Source organism: Anguilla rostrata, chromosome 9, assembly GCF_018555375.3.
Source record: "Anguilla rostrata isolate EN2019 chromosome 9, ASM1855537v3, whole genome shotgun sequence".
Lineage (NCBI taxonomy): Eukaryota > Metazoa > Chordata > Actinopteri > Anguilliformes > Anguillidae > Anguilla > Anguilla rostrata.
In genome coordinates, this window is record NC_057941.1 from 17,517,447 (window position 1) to 17,533,773 (window position 16,327).

General features: G+C 40.9%; 2 protein-coding genes across 5 annotated transcripts; one reads left to right on the forward strand and one right to left on the reverse strand.

Moving 5' to 3' along the window:
* Positions 1–1,523: 1,523 nt before the first annotated feature.
* Positions 1,524–9,478, forward strand: klhl15 (kelch-like family member 15). 3 transcript variants are annotated; one of them, XM_064350722.1, is made up of 5 exons: positions 1,524–1,797; positions 4,511–4,598; positions 4,708–4,772; positions 5,626–6,337; positions 6,680–9,478. In XM_064350722.1, the coding sequence occupies exons 3-5, from the start codon at positions 4,738–4,740 to the stop codon at positions 7,787–7,789; spliced, it is 1,857 nt and encodes a 618-aa protein (XP_064206792.1). In that variant the 5' UTR covers positions 1,524–1,797; positions 4,511–4,598; positions 4,708–4,737; the 3' UTR covers positions 7,790–9,478. The 3 variants fall into 3 exon arrangements, with proteins under 3 accessions (XP_064206792.1, XP_064206793.1, XP_064206791.1); XM_064350721.1 differs by lacking the exon at positions 4,708–4,772 and having other exon boundaries at positions 1,525–1,797; XM_064350723.1 differs by lacking the exons at positions 4,511–4,598; positions 4,708–4,772.
* Positions 9,479–10,040: 562 nt separating this feature from the next.
* c9hxorf58 (chromosome 9 CXorf58 homolog) lies at positions 10,041–16,326 on the reverse strand. Of its 2 annotated transcripts, none has more exons than XM_064350727.1 (7): positions 16,174–16,326; positions 14,100–14,194; positions 13,296–13,398; positions 11,921–12,052; positions 11,405–11,613; positions 11,166–11,274; positions 10,041–11,028 (listed from the first exon to the last, which is right to left on the reverse strand). In XM_064350727.1, exons 1-7 carry the CDS (start codon positions 16,324–16,326, stop codon positions 10,756–10,758), a joined length of 1,074 nt encoding a protein of 357 aa, XP_064206797.1. In that variant the 3' UTR covers positions 10,041–10,755. The 2 variants fall into 2 exon arrangements, with proteins under 2 accessions (XP_064206797.1, XP_064206799.1); XM_064350729.1 differs by having other exon boundaries at positions 10,823–11,028; positions 11,166–11,300.
* Position 16,327: the final 1 nt, after the last annotated feature.

The window sequence follows — 16,327 nt, forward strand, 5'->3', positions numbered from 1 at the left end:
TTGCAGAGCCCCCAGTCAGTTGGACACCGCATAAATTAGTTACCTGTCTTGACAATAAACCCAATTTCTTGTAATGCATACATGAAAAGGCATTAACAAGTGATTCTGACCGTGTTTTACAAAATAAACATAGATTTATTTCTTAGGTAGGAGGATGTGTGTTCTTGAAAGCTGAAAACCACTGCTGTCTTTGCATATCTCAAATGACTGAAAGGAGTTGCTCTAAATTTGAAACAGTAATATAATGCAAACATCACTTACCCTTAGGGCAGTGCTTGAATGTGTGTGCTCCTTGGTCCTGATGATCTGTGTGCTTGCTTGTGCTGTATTCAACAATGTGGTCAGTAAAAAATGTTATAAAAATAATTTTGCTGTATCATGAGTAGAGCTGGGACTTCATGAGGATGTGTCATGGTCTGCAAAAACATCAAATCATCAAAAATATTCATGAATTTATAAATTTAATTTAACTTAAACAACTGAGACACGTCTTTCACGGGAGGACAGAACACCCTGGAATGTGGGTTTGGGAAAACCCTTTAGCCGTATGTAATGAAGATGAGCTGGCGATCACCACATGGGGCAACCTCTGGCATCTGCCTAGACATTAATGTTTCCTGTATGAAGTCTAGTAAAGACAGTTCTGAGAATGTCAGTCACAGAAAGGGTCAGGCTCAGAGGTTACCATGCTAATCAGTGGTTGGGATACTTTGTCACAGCAGAAGGGGGTGGGAGGGTTCATCTGCCTAGTGCCAAGAGGAGCACCTGGAGGGAAGGTAATACGCAATGAGGCAGGCGTGCTGGAAAAGTGAGTTTTTGTGGCAGGAATAATTTATTTACAAATATTTAGCATTAGCTAAAATAAACCAATCAGTGTTTCACTTTAATTTGCATGGAATATGTGTGTATAACTTCACTGAGTCTGAACAACAATTTTTCAAAACAACAATTTCTGCTGCCATCACCTCTGTATTCAGTGTGCATGGGTTAGATGCCACTGCTCAGAAAAAAGTAGGCTACTTAAAATGTCACATTGCCCAAAATTTTTACACTGACCCAATAATTATTCTTGGTCAAAAACCAGCAGGCATTTAGAAGAGTAATAAACTTGTTTTTATGAACAATGATTACATTTTCAGATTAACTGGACAACCAATTAAAGATTGTTATATAGGTTAAATAGGCCTAACTGTGTTATTCTTTTCTTTGTATCAGCATAACCCCCAATTGGTAGTATATGTTTATTTCATGAATAATTGAAGACAGAATGCATGTCCTGTCAAATTTTAAGGTCAAAAGATTTACATCTCGAAACTAAACCAGAGCTCAGGACAACCACAAGGTGAGCCCTGGGTATCAAAGAATAGAAGCATTTCGAATTCACTGAAATGCGAAAATCCTTTATTTATTTTAGTTTTATTGTGGTGGGTGGGGGGCGGGCACTCCACATCTGTCGGTCGAATCAGAATAATCGTACTACAAAATCTCTGAAATAACCGAGTTTCTTATGCGGTTAAAACGCCGAAATCGCGACCGTAACTGCAGGAAATGACGTTAGTGCAGTAGTAGATAATATGGCGTCTGTGATTGATGTAAACGCCTTGGACCGACACTGTTTTGTTATCTTACTCCGTTTATATGATGTCTGTTAAAAAACGACGAAGGTTCGCGAAGGAATCGCTGATTATATGCGCATAAATCTCAGTACCTCAATATTGGAAATACAACCAAACCCGATGTCCGAAGGGGCCCGTGCTCCCTGGTCAAAGCGGGGTTGTGTGGAGTCGCATCGCCGAGGTGAGCTGCCTGTCATTATTATTCCCGAGTGTCAGCGGAACTAGAATTAACTCAGACTTGCTGTTGTCCCTGAAATTGTATCCATAAATCGTCTTGTTTTGAGTGCTCTGTGGTTTGACACTTGGCCCTGACAGACTGCATCACAGTCGGGTTTAATTCAGGTGCTAGCTACATAGCTAACCTGCAACAACTTAACACTATTCAGCGCCAGCTTGCCATGGATCCTCATAGCAGGTCCGTTAGCAAGCCGAACATTGTGTCAAATCTACTCGATTAGCTAGCTCTAAGTAGTTCGTTATTTATATTACCTAGTTAGTGGCTGTAATCGTAACGTCTGTAAGGTTAAATACTGAAGTTGTGTAATTGTGGAAGGACGGTAAATGAAATCCGATTAGATTCGATGTAGCTTCGTTTAAGTTTCGTCAGTGTAAACTGAAGTGCTGGCAACGTTAACGTTGCCCACTTCGACCTTTGCGGTTTTCCATCTCCGCATTCAAGTTGGCAAGGATTGAGAGTAACGCACACAAGTTACTCGAGAACAGTTATTTTTTACTTGGCTAGCTTTAGTTAGCTTATTAAACGAATGTTTGTGTTTCCTTCACAAATGGAATCTCTAGTGTAACTTTACTACACGGAGATGTACATATTTACGAGCATACAGGATTATTTTACAACGTGTTTGAGGTTGCAACTAGATTTCAAGACAGTATGATTGATAATGCGAAATATCATTGTGATGGTAATTTGCATAACTAACATTGGTACATTTCAGAAAAATTGAAAGGCTGAATGTTACCAAACCTAACAAAATCGAACTTGCTCTGAAGCCTGTATGTAGCAACACTTTAGTTACACGACATCAAAAATCTGTGAAGGCGTCATGAATGTCCAAGTCAAAAATTCATAAGAAAATATGCAGGTCCGTGGACGATGAATGGAATGGTTCATTAAATATTAAGTCAATTCTCGTACAGCCTAGAATAGAAAAGTATCGATCTTTATTGGTACTGAGGAGTTCTGCTTCCAAAGACGGTGCACGTATTAACACCTTAACAGGCATACATTAGTAGACTTAAATAATAGGCCGACGGCATTCCAGAGAGGTTGCATTTGAAGGCTGAAGGCTTCATTTCAGCGGATAGGTATTACCTTGGTTTGCCTATCATAGGCGATCATATCGTGACAGAGGAACCCCTGAAAATATTTTTTAAATTGTTTGTTTTTATGGTGTTTAATTACTGGAATAGTATTGGCACTCAAGATAATGGCAAGAGGCTAAGCTTTGTGATATAACGGTAACATTATCCTGTTTGTAGTTAATTTAATAATTTCCCCCAATATTATGAGTCATTCTATCCCAAAATCAAGAAATATTGGCTTGCGTGAATTTACTTTCAAAGGATTAACCTCTTATGAAAAAAACCTATTCATTATTTAATATATTTCTGGAGTTCATTTAGAAATATTGGTGTTGAAGTATGGTGAAATTATGGCAGTGATAGGTTGCTATATTTTCAGGTTCCAATATAACAGGAACTTATCCTCATAGAAACTTGAATTTTATTGTTGCTCACAGATGTACACAAGTGTAAAATCACTGTAGTATATTTAATTTATTTTGGCTGTTTCAATAAAGCAAAAGCATACATGAACTTTCACAAAGTGTTTTGTATGTAGTTAAGTCAGAAATTTAATTCTCCTTCTCCGTAAAGGGATTCATGTGCTTTGGAGGATCCTAGTATCTCATCCTTTAAAGGACTAACCATTATCATTTGTTTCACCAAAAACAAAATTTCAATGAAAGGACCACTTTTCCTGGTTTCAGTATAGCCTGCCTGTTTGTGAATAGGCTACTTATTACAATACGTTGCTGCCCCTAAATACTCAAATAATTTCTTCTTTGCCCAAAAGGGAAAATGGCAACACTTGTGAGCTAATTCTTTTTCAACCGTCTGGGGCAAATAACTTTACACCATTGTATCCAGTGAGTGACCTTTTTTTCTGATCAGGAAAGGAAGTAGAGTAAAAAGTCTAAGGGAGTACAACATTGGTGACCCCAGTCACCCAGAAAGCTCTGCAAGGTGGTGCATACCTAGTCATGGCACCACCCACGGAGACCCCTCTCATTAATCAAAATGCCTGCACGTGAACCTTATTCCTGTGAAGCGATGGCTGGTGGACCATGAAGTGAAAAGACAAAGGACAACAGTGCATGTTTTGGTGGAGTGTGCATGTTTGTCCGCTCTCCTCCATATTGATAGCAAAGGTTGCAGCAATAGGAAAGGATTATGAGAACAATCGTGCAATCCAAAATTAGGAGGAAAACTAAAAATCTGGATAAAAATAGCACATTTTCTATCCGTAATCTATAAATGTGAGATTTTGATATAGTGGCTGTCTCAACAGTATAGTTAAACCATCACATTCATGACTTTACATGGACTAATCCAAGGATCACATGAAAATATTTTAGTTTACAGGCTTTAATAAATTAAAAATTTTAGAACTCCTTATTTCTGGATGTGTAGCTTGCTTTTAAATTATATAGGCTACTATTTTCATTAACAATGTAGTAAAATGTGGCACTGTTGGAATTTACAGTCCATCCTACATCAGAGCAAATTGTGTGTCCCTGTGGGGAGTGACAGATGCATGTTGATGGTCACTGGATTCATATTTGGCCTTGAGAGACTGAAGCACTGTCTGTCCACAGAGCAGGGGAAACACAAGCAAAGAAAATGTGAACTTCCTCCAGGCACAGTGCCAGCCAAGCTCCCGCTCAGCCTGGAGGCACCTAAGAGGTAGAGTTTGTCTGCTCGGCGTGCTTCATCCAACTCACTGATGTTGCTTGCTGAGGTATCTATGGTGGGGTGCTCATTCATTTAATCAAATTCCATTTAGCGTAACAAGGGGCCTTTCTCTCACTAATGTGCACAACAAATGGACAATAAAGTTCTACCAACACAAGCAGAAATGTAAGTTTTCCTTTTTTTAACTGTGAAACTTAGTGTTCAAGTCTCCCTAACTTCCCCTCTGGGTCATATTTTGTGAAGACGACATGGCATTGGTAATGTCAGCATACCACAAATCCTTTGTCTGTATAGACACTAGCACAAAATGAAAAAGAATGTATTGCCGAAGTCTGTGATAACCTTGTCAAAAGTGGCCTGCCACTAGTGTAGTCAGTTGAGTTTCATCGTAAGTATTTCACACAGGTAGACAGTGAGAAATAGGTCTACACATCTGAGCTGGTGAACCCTGTATGGTAATTCCATTTTCCTATTTTTTTACAGTATAGATGGACAAATCAGAGCACGAGAAGCCCAAAATACATGTTCTATAAGGTTGTACGTCAGTAAAGCTTCATAACTGAGCAATAGAGTATTCAGATGCATACTGTATCCTACAAATCTAGAGGAGCTCTTTGTGAGTATAAGAATGTGTGTTTAGTGCATGGCAGTGATTTCACAGATTTAGGAGTGGAATGGGAAGCTAGGAAACTGCAGAATTCCTGTAGGAGGAGGAGGTGCTGTTCTTGGTGTTGTAATGTATCCTGTGGTCTTGGCCAAATATTCATCTCACCAGTGCTGACTGTCCATTGTCCTTCAGAACAGGAGTTGCACTTTTCAGCAGCAACTCTTGTTCTCAGTCAGGACAGGTGTAAATAAGTGATGACTGGTTGGCAGCACATGTTTTGGAGGACGTGTGCTGGTAAGCTCCCTCCTGAAATTTAGAAAACATATGTGAAACCAAGGGGCCATTAATAGCAGTCCATTCAATGAGCTACTACCACATGTGGATTTGACCTTCCCTCGTTGTCCTCCACAGGTGTCTGATGGCAGGAGACGTGGAGGTATACCTGTCCCAGGCTCACGATGGCAGCGTGTCCGCAGGGTTCCGCGCACTTTACGAGGAGCGTCTCCTCCTGGACGTGACACTACTGATCGAGGATCACCACTTCCAGGCGCACAAGGCCCTGCTGGCCACGCAGAGTGACTACTTCCGCATCATGTTCACAGCTGACATGCGTGAGCGCGATCAGGACAAAATCCACATGAAGGGTCTGACCGCCACTGGCTTTGGCTATGTACTGCAATTCATGTACTACGGCAGGCTGGAGCTGAGCATGGTCACGGTGCAGGAGATTCTACAGGCGGCCATGTATGTGCAGCTCACCGAGGTGGTGGAGTTTTGCTGCACCTTCCTCCTGGCCAAGATCTGCCTGGAGAACTGTGCCGAGGTCATGCGTCTGCTGGAAGACTTCAGTGTGGGCATCGAAGGTGTGCAGGAGCAGCTGGACGCCTTTCTGCTGGAGAACTTTGTGCCTCTCATGGCTCGTTCCGATTTCTTGTCATACCTAAGTTTCGAGAAGTTGATGGCTTATCTGGACAGCGACCAGTTGAGCCGCTTCCCGGAGATTGAGCTCTACGAGGCGGTACAGACCTGGCTGAGGCACGACCGCAGACGCTGGAGGCACACCGATGCCGTCGTCCAGAATGTGCGTTTCTGCCTCATGACACCCTCCAACGTCTTTGAAAAGGTAAAGGGTGACACATTTCATTTGCAGAATTGTTCCATTTGCTTTGAAAATTCTCTGAAAATTCTTCCCAAGCTTTCGTTGTAACACAGTCTACTTCTGTAATGCTCTCCCTTTGTGAACTCACTGTGTGCGGTAGTACAGCTGTCCCGTATGAACTCCCCGTCAGTCTGGTGTGTATATCCAGTCTAGGTACTTTGAGAGTAAATCCAGAAGTGGCAAGTTGCCCATTTCTGACTTGGATGTGTTGAATATGGACCTTTTGTTAAAAACATAAATTGGATATTCATTGATATCTGTTGTGCCTGAATGCGTTATCTAATATTTGTGAACACACCCCCACAGGTGAAGACATCTGAATTCTATCGATACTCCCGGCAGCTGCGGCAGGAGGTAGACCAGGCCCTCAACTATTTCCATGAGGTCAATGAGCAGCCACTCCTGGACACCAGGTCCAACCGGATTCGGTCCATCAGACCACAGACCGCCGTTTTCCGCGGGATGATCGGCCACAGCATGGTCAACAGCAAGATCCTGCTGCTGCACAAGCCCAAGGTGTGGTGGGAGCTGGAGGGCCCGCAGGTGCCCCTCCGCCCCGACTGCCTGGCCATCATCAATAACTTTGTATTCCTGCTGGGCGGCGAGGAGCTGGGGCCCGACGGAGAGTTCCACGCTTCCTCCAAGGTCTATCGCTACGACCCGAGGCAGAACTCCTGGCTGCGCATGTCCGACATGTCGGTGCCGCGCTCCGAGTTCGCCGTGGGCGTCATTGGGAAGTTCATATACGCGGTGGCTGGCCGCACGCGCGACGAGACCTTCTACTCCACTGAGCGCTACAACATCGTGGAGGACCGGTGGGAGTTTGTGGACCCCTACCCTGTCAACAAGTACGGCCACGAGGGCACGGTGCTCAACGGAAAACTGTATATTACCGGCGGCATCACTTCCTCCTCCACGTCTAAGCAGGTATGCGTGTTTGACCCGGGCAGGGAGGGGCTGCCGGAGCACCGGACACGCCGCACTCAAGTCCTCACAAACTGCTGGGAGAACAAGTCCAAGATGAACTACGCCCGTTGCTTCCACAAGATGATCTCGTACAACGGCAAACTGTACGTGTTCGGAGGCGTGTGTGTGATCCTCCGTGCCTCCTTTGAGTCACAGGGCTGCCCATCCACTGAGGTTTACGACCCAGAGACAGACGAGTGGACCATCCTTGCTTCCATGCCTATCGGGCGTAGTGGACACGGGGTGGCTGTGTTGGACAAGCAGATCATGGTGCTGGGGGGGCTGTGCTACAATGGTCACTATAGCGACTCTATTTTGACCTTTGACCCGGAGGAGAACAAGTGGAAGGAAGATGAGTATCCCAGGATGCCTTGCAAACTGGACGGCCTGCAGGTGTGCAGCCTGCACTTTCCAGAGTATGTGCTGGAGCATGTGAGGCGTTGCAGCTGAGGCAGGGACTGCCCCCTGCTGGTTCACCTCAGTTACACACAAACTGTCTTAGAAAAATAACAAAAAAATAGCTGTTTAAAAAGTTTACTGCTGTTGAAATAGCGCCTAATCTAATGCTTTTATCCCAGAGATAATAGGTAATTGCTTACTTGAAGAAAATAATTCCCAGAATTCTTTGGTAATTTTGTGACTGGATTGTGGATAGGAGGGAAGACTATGTTTGGGTAGAGTGTCATTTTCAGATGCAATTTAAAAATTAAAAATTTCTTAAACAGCATTAATTATTAAAATAAACTTTCACAGTTTTTTGACCATCATAAGTTTTTCGATCTTTCATGTATTTTTTGTAAATTGAATGCCCTTTGAAATCAGTGTTATAAAAGGGTAACTTTACAAAGATGGTAACATGAAATATATGCCATTCCTTAGTTTAGCAGGTGTGCTTATTGAGAAGCAAATGACCAGCATCACAAGACAAACCACTCATTTCATTCTACTTAAGGTCAGGCTCTGATATTACTGTGTGACCATCTTTAATGCATGAGAGAAAACCAAACATTTTGATTTTATGCAATAAGTCTGCCTTTTCTCACAAATCATCTGGAGCCAGCAGTGCACATACAGGAGCCTATCATGACTTATTTAAACACATTTACTTCTTAAAAACCTTGATGTATTTTCATATTCTTTACATTTTGTTTGAAGCGGAGTCTAATATTGCTCACTTCATTCCCGCCTGCCTTCATTCATCAGAATGAATTGTGAAGCTCACCTCACCACATCTGCACTGATAGACGACAGCGATGCTGCATTTAGAAAAAATTACAGGTTTAGTGAACCACTATTAATAATAATTCCTCAATAAATATTTTCAGATTTGCTGAGAGAATGATTGCTGGTCTAGTTCCTGGGCCTGGTGACCTTATATGCTTGGTTTTTGGATGTTTTCATTATGGATACATTGTAGCATGATGGTAGGGACAACGTAACTTCATTGTAATGACTAGTCCCTTTAATTTACAAACCTTTATCACACATTTGTTTTAGCAGTGACAGTAGGGAACTGCTAGCTCTGTTGAAGGTGCACTGTGATGTAATGCAGTGATTTTGCACATAGTGGCTAATGCTGTGGATTAGACAATGGAGTGTGTGGGTTGCCTGGGCTTTGTGTTTGCTTTTGGTGGGAATGAACAGGAAGTGTAGTCCTGCCATTCCAATCTGATTTGAGAGAGAGCAGGTCTTTAAAAGGCAGGTAGGCAGGGCAGAGTCTTGTCACCTAACATTCCAGAAGCCACATTATTCTCATTTCTGCTGCTTTATGCAATATTTATTCTCATGTGTTTTATTTATTTTTGTATAATTTAATCTCATATTTTATTTGTATTTTTATGTGACTTTGTGTTAATTGTGTAAGTACAACTCATGGTTTCTGTTTTATTTATCATAAATGTATTTTTGGAAAAAGCATTTTCTTAAATGTGCATTTTTTGAGTGGGGGATTTTCATGTGTGCAATATTGAACAAATTAGATCATCTCTCTTGAGTAATTTCTTTTTGAAACATTTACCATCCACAGCTTAATAACTGGAATTATCTATTTCTATCTATCTATTATATTCTTTTTTTGTGTTCACTGCTGTACAGTATGGTGATGTCACTTCAGATATTATTAAACTAACCAGATGGTCAGTACTGTATTCTTGACATTAAGAGTTTCCTATATTTTCATTTTCATTAATGCATAAGTTATCCAATTTGATGTGGCTTGTGAAAATTCAACGAGCATATTTAAGTAGAGAACGGCTTTGATGGAATTTCTGAAGCGCCAGATACTCCTATAGATAAGAAAAAGGGAAGCAGGAAGGAACATGGGTAATGACCATCTGGTTGGTCTATAATAACATGTGATGTCACTTCCTCACAAGGCTGTACACAAGGGTGGTAACACATCCTCTCTCACAGGGCAGTAAAACGGAGCAAGGTCAGCGCGCACTTTTCAACACAAAGGGGTGATTTTTCACTGGGTTTCCATGTCCCTGTGCTTACGCTAACACTTTTCAGTGATGATTTCCACACCACTCTCACTGACTTCCCTGCTGCTAGATCGAGAGTCTCTGCAGTCCCTGAGAAAGGGGGCTAGGGCTGCTCTTTGTTTCACTGTGGCATTTTCAGGACTCACTCGGTGCTACTGCCTGAGGGGAGAGAAATAGTTTGAGGACCATGACCAAGTAGAGAGTGGTAAAACACAAAATTTTCACCTTCCAGCATTTATATCAAAATGTAACTGGAACATTTTCTAAATTTGTAAGACTGACACTGGAATATGCATTGATAGAGGGAACATGGGCATTAAAGATAAACAACAGCAGGAAAAAAAAATCTTACTCTGCTAAACCCATTTGGAAACATCTGGTAAATGTAAATGGTACAGTTGTGCAGAATGATCCTACTGGGTGTTTCAGACCTAAATCTTCTTATAGTGGACTAAAGAGACTAAATATTTAGGATTTGCGTCCATTGGCAAATGCTATGTCAGCTCTCAGTGCCATTAACCTCACTTTTCCTGGTAATCACATAAAGTGATTTCATGTGGTAGGCAGTCAGTTCTGGACCAGACATGCATGACTACTCTATTGTCCATTTGATGGGGGGGGGGGGCTTGGTCATATTAGGTTTACCATTCAAGTAAAATAAAATGTTTGTCAGCTTTCATTTACTGTGAGAAATAAACTCTTAGACTATTTCTTTTCATCAGGGCACTTGATAAATATGGTCTGCAAAATCACCTGTTCCATTTTAGGCTGTTTAATTATGTTTTTTTGTGTGAGAAGTAAGTTTAACATCTAAGTAAGCAATCATACATTTGCATGCATTGTCTATTCAGCTGGATATTTGCTGAAGAGGCTAGGATTAAGTAATTTGCTCAAGGACAGAAAAACCATGCCAGTACGTTATATTGCTTCCTACTACTGTCTATCTGTTTGGGTCTGCATTGACAATTGATCTGCATGATCAGGAGGTGATACTTCCATGTCACTCAGAGAGAGCCCTTTTGTCCAGGAGTACAAACGTTCCACCTCTTCTTCCCATTCAGAATCTGTAGAGTCATCCTCAGGCATCACTAACTGCTTTGTTTGTGGTGCCTCGAGCCTCGGGTGTCGCCCAGTGTCTTTTTCCACCTCCCCTATTCCTTCCTCATTGATTTCCTCTCGTTTTCTCTCCTGTTCCTCCTCTTCCTCCTGGAAGCAAATGCAGCACAAAACACTCTTCACATTCTCGGGGCATTTATTTCAGGCTCCCATTTTACACTTGCCAGGCTAGAGGATGTACAAAATGGTTGGTCGACACAAGAAACAGGTTTTTGGCCTCAACACACCTTGCTCTCTTTGTTTGAGGCATAAAGCTGTTTCCTCTGGGTGGCCATTTTGCAGGCCTTGGAGGAACGGCGGGAGGATGGTAGGGGGGTGGATCCCACTGCACCATACCTGTCAGTGCAGAAGAGGACAAGGGGCTGGCCCATTTTCTTAAAGGTTATGCCTGGAAAAATGAGAATCATATACTGTCTTTGATCCAGTATACACAATGTCATCCAGACTACCACTACAGGGGATGCACCTGTGCAGTCGAGGGGTCCTTCTTCCCTGCACAGAACTGCCCCCTGGGGTTACTGACAGGAGCTTCTTTCTTAATCTGCTTGCCATGAAGCCATTTTCACCCCTTTTGTGTCGCAGGATGTCCCGCCACAACCGTTTTAGGGCAACGGTTCTCCAGCCATTATCTCTCCCACCCAGGTGTGCTGGCAGCTCATCCAGGTGGCTATTGAACTGGATATAAGTGAGGCAGAGAATTAAATAATCAATTACTGAGAGAGACCTATTGCAAAATATAGCCCATATAATGGAAGAGCATTATTCTAAAAGTAGGTTTGTGAAGCCTTAACACTGCACTATTCACAAGAGGATACACATTGCATTACATTACATTACAGGCATTTAGCAGACGCTCTTATCCAGAGCGACGTACAACAAGTGCATCAGTTCAAGTACACAGGAAGCAGCAACCCATTGCTTTCCACTGTTCATATGATAACATTGATGTAATCCCTCACAAAAATCAGCATACATTTCTCACCTGCATAAAATCCCTCTTACTTAGAACATCCATCATGTCCACAATCTTCCCTTCTTGGCTCTGGATCTCATCAGTAATGAGCATATCAAGGAACTTCCTGTTTCCCATAATCCTACATGTCTCTGCTGTGGCCTGCAGCGGAAATGGATAGAAACAGTGGCTGAGATATGGCAATCTAGCACGTGCACTCGTGGCACAGAGGGTGATGCCATAAAACCGGAAATTGTGGCCCTCATTCAAAAACCATGCATATGTACAAAATTCATAATCAAATGAGCATATAATCATTTCTGTATCATAATCAATGTTTATTAATTATGTTTCATGTTAATGTTTATATCTTCCTCCATTTCATGCTGTGCATAGGAACTCTTCCTAAAAGTTAATAATACAGAGAGATAAACCTAACGGGGTGTTTCCATTATGCCGCAAGTGACCAAAGATACTACTAGTAGTAGCAGCTGGTCGGTGAAGGGGTTGGTTGGCGTACAGCTATTTTCTGGTCCTTTGAAGGTCACAGACACAAAAATGTGTGTTTTCTTGGGTCGCTGAGAAAGGCATGCCATTTATATAACATCAGTGTCATACTCCTCAAATATCATGAAACTATTCAAGCTCTGAGGATGGGGGCTTTGCCATCTTTTAAGATAATTTTCTCTGTAGGACAGAGGTACTTTATCACAGGAAGAATGACCACTCAGTACTATTACAAAAGACTGACATAAAATTTGTCTTATGAGTGTATCCAAGCCATGTTAGGAAAGTGCATCATAAACCATTACTGAACCTCCAGAACAACTAACTGTTGGAAGACTGATGTGTTTACATGTTTTCATCACAACCTATAGCTAGCATTGGTAAGTACATACAGACTTGCAAGACTTACCACTTGCAATAAACTAAATAAATAAAGAAAACGTTTTTATTATTATTATTATTATTATTATTATTATTAATAATAATAATAATAATAATAATAATAACAATAATAATAATAATAATAAATTATTTTTGCATTCATTTTTATTGTTTTTTTCCCCCCACAATGACTGACCAACAGGCACTATCTTTTAAAAATATACATAAATAATGTTTCTGCTGGTGCATCCAACTGAACTAATGTATCCAGTCCTGACTGCACCATTGCCAACTGTAGCAGGAAATCCTGTGAGGCAAAGCAAAATTTTCCATAGGAATCCAATGAAGGTGAATTTCAGTTAGTTTACTCTAGGTGGCAGGGTTCCCATGTGTTGGTTCTGGGTGTAGCTGGGTGTTGAGTTTAGAATACATGTCACTAAGTGTTTGGATCAGACTGAGTGTGATGAATGGAAGGCAGAACGAATGAGGCTTCACCTGGCTGCAAGGAATGCCTCACCTGATTTGAGGAGCAGAACAGCTTCTTGCCAGAAAGGTACTTCCCTCCTTTCAGATCAATAATCTTGAAGACCACTACAGGAGGAAAGTAGGAACCTGCGAACCTATCGATAAGATGAATGGATTACATTGGCAAGTGCAGTGACAGGAAGCAAGTATTTATAAATCAGTTGGGCATGGTGAGGTATATGTAATTAGCTGTTGCATTACTGAAGGAGAGAGGGTTTCAATGTACAGGGCAATCACAGCACAAACTCTTCAGATCTACTGGACATCTGTGGTCCATCTGCACAAGAACTGTAGTCCTGCAGCACGATGGCTGTACAGCCCAGCTGGTGAACACTAAGAACTAAAGACGTGGCGGCGCACACATTGCGGAAGACACACGGGCAAGTCTAAACACTTTCAAATTGACAGACGATGCAGAAATGTAGCATTAGGCCAGGAAATGCTGTAAAGTTCATTGTGACAAATTCCTTGTAAAATGCACTACATAAATACATTTGATTGATTCATGGATTGACAAGAGCATAGACTTACAAATGCAGGTGAAAATTCCATTTTCATTTGGAACTCTTAACTATAATAACTTAAACAGATAGACTTTGACATAATATCATACTATCCATTTATACAGCTGGATATTTTACAATGGCAGTGTCTCAGCTGGAAATCAAGCCCACAAGTGTTTACTTACAATCCCAGGTTGCTAACCATTACACTAACTTCTACCCCTGGGAAATTATCATTATTCAATTGGGAAATAAAGAAAATTTGGGATAAAATGTTATTTCAACAATAATACCTCAATCTGACTTTATAATGAATGCTGGGGTCTCTCAACAAGAGGGCCTCTCTTGGGCTAAGCTGGCAGAGAACAGCAGGCGCAACAGAATGCTCCTGTAACACAACAGAGCAGGTAGTGAGAGGAAAGCCTTCATTGTGACACATTAATATATTAAAGCTATAATGTTACCAAAGCTGAAAGCCAAACTATAAACGCAAAGCCACTGCAACAATAATTTATTCAGTCAGGGTAAAAGGGCAATCATTTTTTGGTTGCAGGAAGGACTCAGAACCACAGAGCTATGGAAACCCTTGGGTGGACTAAGTGTGAAAAATCAGAGAAAGGCAGGTGAAGGATGGTTGTATCTGCTTCTGTATTTAATGGTAACCTCTACTCTAAAATTCAAGCAAGCCTCGTCATAGCATTATTAGACTCATCATTAAGTGATCTGACCTTTAGCATGGCTACATTTCTTGATAAGCTTATGATAGATAGCTGATAGACACAATGTCCCTTACTGTGTTCTAATTTATGAGTGAACATGTGTTGGTGTATTTATCGAACAAAAATGTTCACACCAACCCTCCAGGAACAGCTCCCAATCCCTCATTTCCCATGGCAAATTAACCTGTTTACAGTAGCCTGGTGTGTTATTTCATGCAGTGTTTCCAGGGTTATTTTACTCACAATGCAGAAATTATTCATTATAATATTTAACCTACATTCATTTTTACATGAGTGGATTACACATGATACAAGTGGGTTGCTTAGTTTTTAGATAGCCCAAGAGTCTGCAACCTTTGTCCTAGAAAGCCAGAAGCTCTGCTGATTTTTGTTTTTTCCTTAAAATCAGCATCTACAGTTGAGGCCAAAAGTTTACATGCACCTAGGCTAAAGATATTCAAACACAATTTTTCATAACTCCACACATTTCATGTTATCATACATTTTCTGTGTTAAGTAGGGTATCTACTTTATTTATATAAGAGATAGATAGATAGATATTTATTAGTCCTTTCGGAAATTCATCATGTGCCATACAGCAATCGCCAGACATGCAAACAGACAATACAATACCAACAGCCACAATGACAACAGCACCAACAACAAACAGCAACAGAACACCTCAACATAATCAGAGGTCATTTCAAAATAATAGCTAAGAGACAGATTTATTTCAGCTTTTATGTACTACATCAGATTTTCAGTGGGTCAAAAGTTTACATACACTTTGTTAGTATTTGGTGGCATTGCCTTTAAATTGCTTAACTTGAATCAAACGCTTGGGGTAGCCTTCCACAAGCTTCTCACAATACTTTGCTGAACGTTTTGCCCATTCCTCCTGACAGAAGTGGTGTAACTCAGGTTTGTGGGCCTCCTTGCTCTGACATGCCTTTTAAGTTCATTCCACAAATTTTCTATGGGATTCAGGTCAGGGCTTTGTGATGGCCACTCGAATACTTTCATATTGTTGTGTTTATGTTCCTTTTGTGAATGTCATGTAGAAACGATAGAGCTTTTATTTGCTAAATGTATCCATGTGATAGTGTTTTACAGCTAGACCTTGAATTGCATACTGGCAAAAAACTAAACTTTAAAAAGAATTATCTTATCAATGTTTGATAATACCATTTCAATAATGAGGAAAAATATGAATAATTAATCTTATTATTTTTCTGAAGTCTATGTACACAAAATGAAATGGCTTAAGAAATACCACTCCGATGCCAACATCTAATTTTCTGGCATGAATGTCTACTCTGAATCAATTAATGAAAAAGCTTGCACAACAACAACAGACTTAAAACACTGACTTAGGCTTTCTATATCACAATAGCAGTTCCTAAGTGTATGTAGGCTACATTTTTAATGTAATATTTGGATTACATTTTATTGATTTTGATGTATTAATTTGCTGAATTTTAAAAAATGGAAAGCATGGATTGGACTTTTTTTAACTTGCATTTAATTTCGCTTTATCAATGTTAAGTCAAAAATTGAAATGTTATGGCAAAATGTATCGACTTGAGTTAAAAAAAAAAACAGCAAAAAAAAATAAAAAATGTGTTATGCAAATGACGTTGATACTCACAGCTGCGCGAACGGTGCTTAACAGCAGACTGAAAAGCCGCCTATCCTGGTGTGAACGCCAGAATGCCTGGATTTTTCGGGCCGCCGATTGACGCTCCTCCTGGTCGAAGCTACAAAATGGTCCTATGCTTTCACTGTTAGATTTATAGTTCATA

Coding starts and splice junctions, on each gene's coding strand:
- c9hxorf58 (XM_064350727.1), bottom strand. CDS start 16,326: ATGAACTATAAATCTAACAGTGAAAGCATAGGACCATTTTGTAGCTTC. Junction 14,195..16,173: donor TAAGCACCGTTCGCGCAGCT/GTGAGTATCAAC, acceptor GTTGTGTTACAG/GAGCATTCTGTTGCGCCTGC. Junction 13,399..14,099: donor CATTATAAAGTCAGATTGAG/GTATTATTGTTG, acceptor TCTTATCGATAG/GTTCGCAGGTTCCTACTTTC.
- klhl15 (XM_064350721.1), top strand. CDS start 1,689: ATGCGCATAAATCTCAGTACCTCAATATTGGAAATACAACCAAACCCG. Junction 1,798..4,510: donor TGTGGAGTCGCATCGCCGAG/GTGAGCTGCCTG, acceptor GTCTGTCCACAG/AGCAGGGGAAACACAAGCAA. Junction 4,599..5,625: donor AGCCTGGAGGCACCTAAGAG/GTAGAGTTTGTC, acceptor TGTCCTCCACAG/GTGTCTGATGGCAGGAGACG.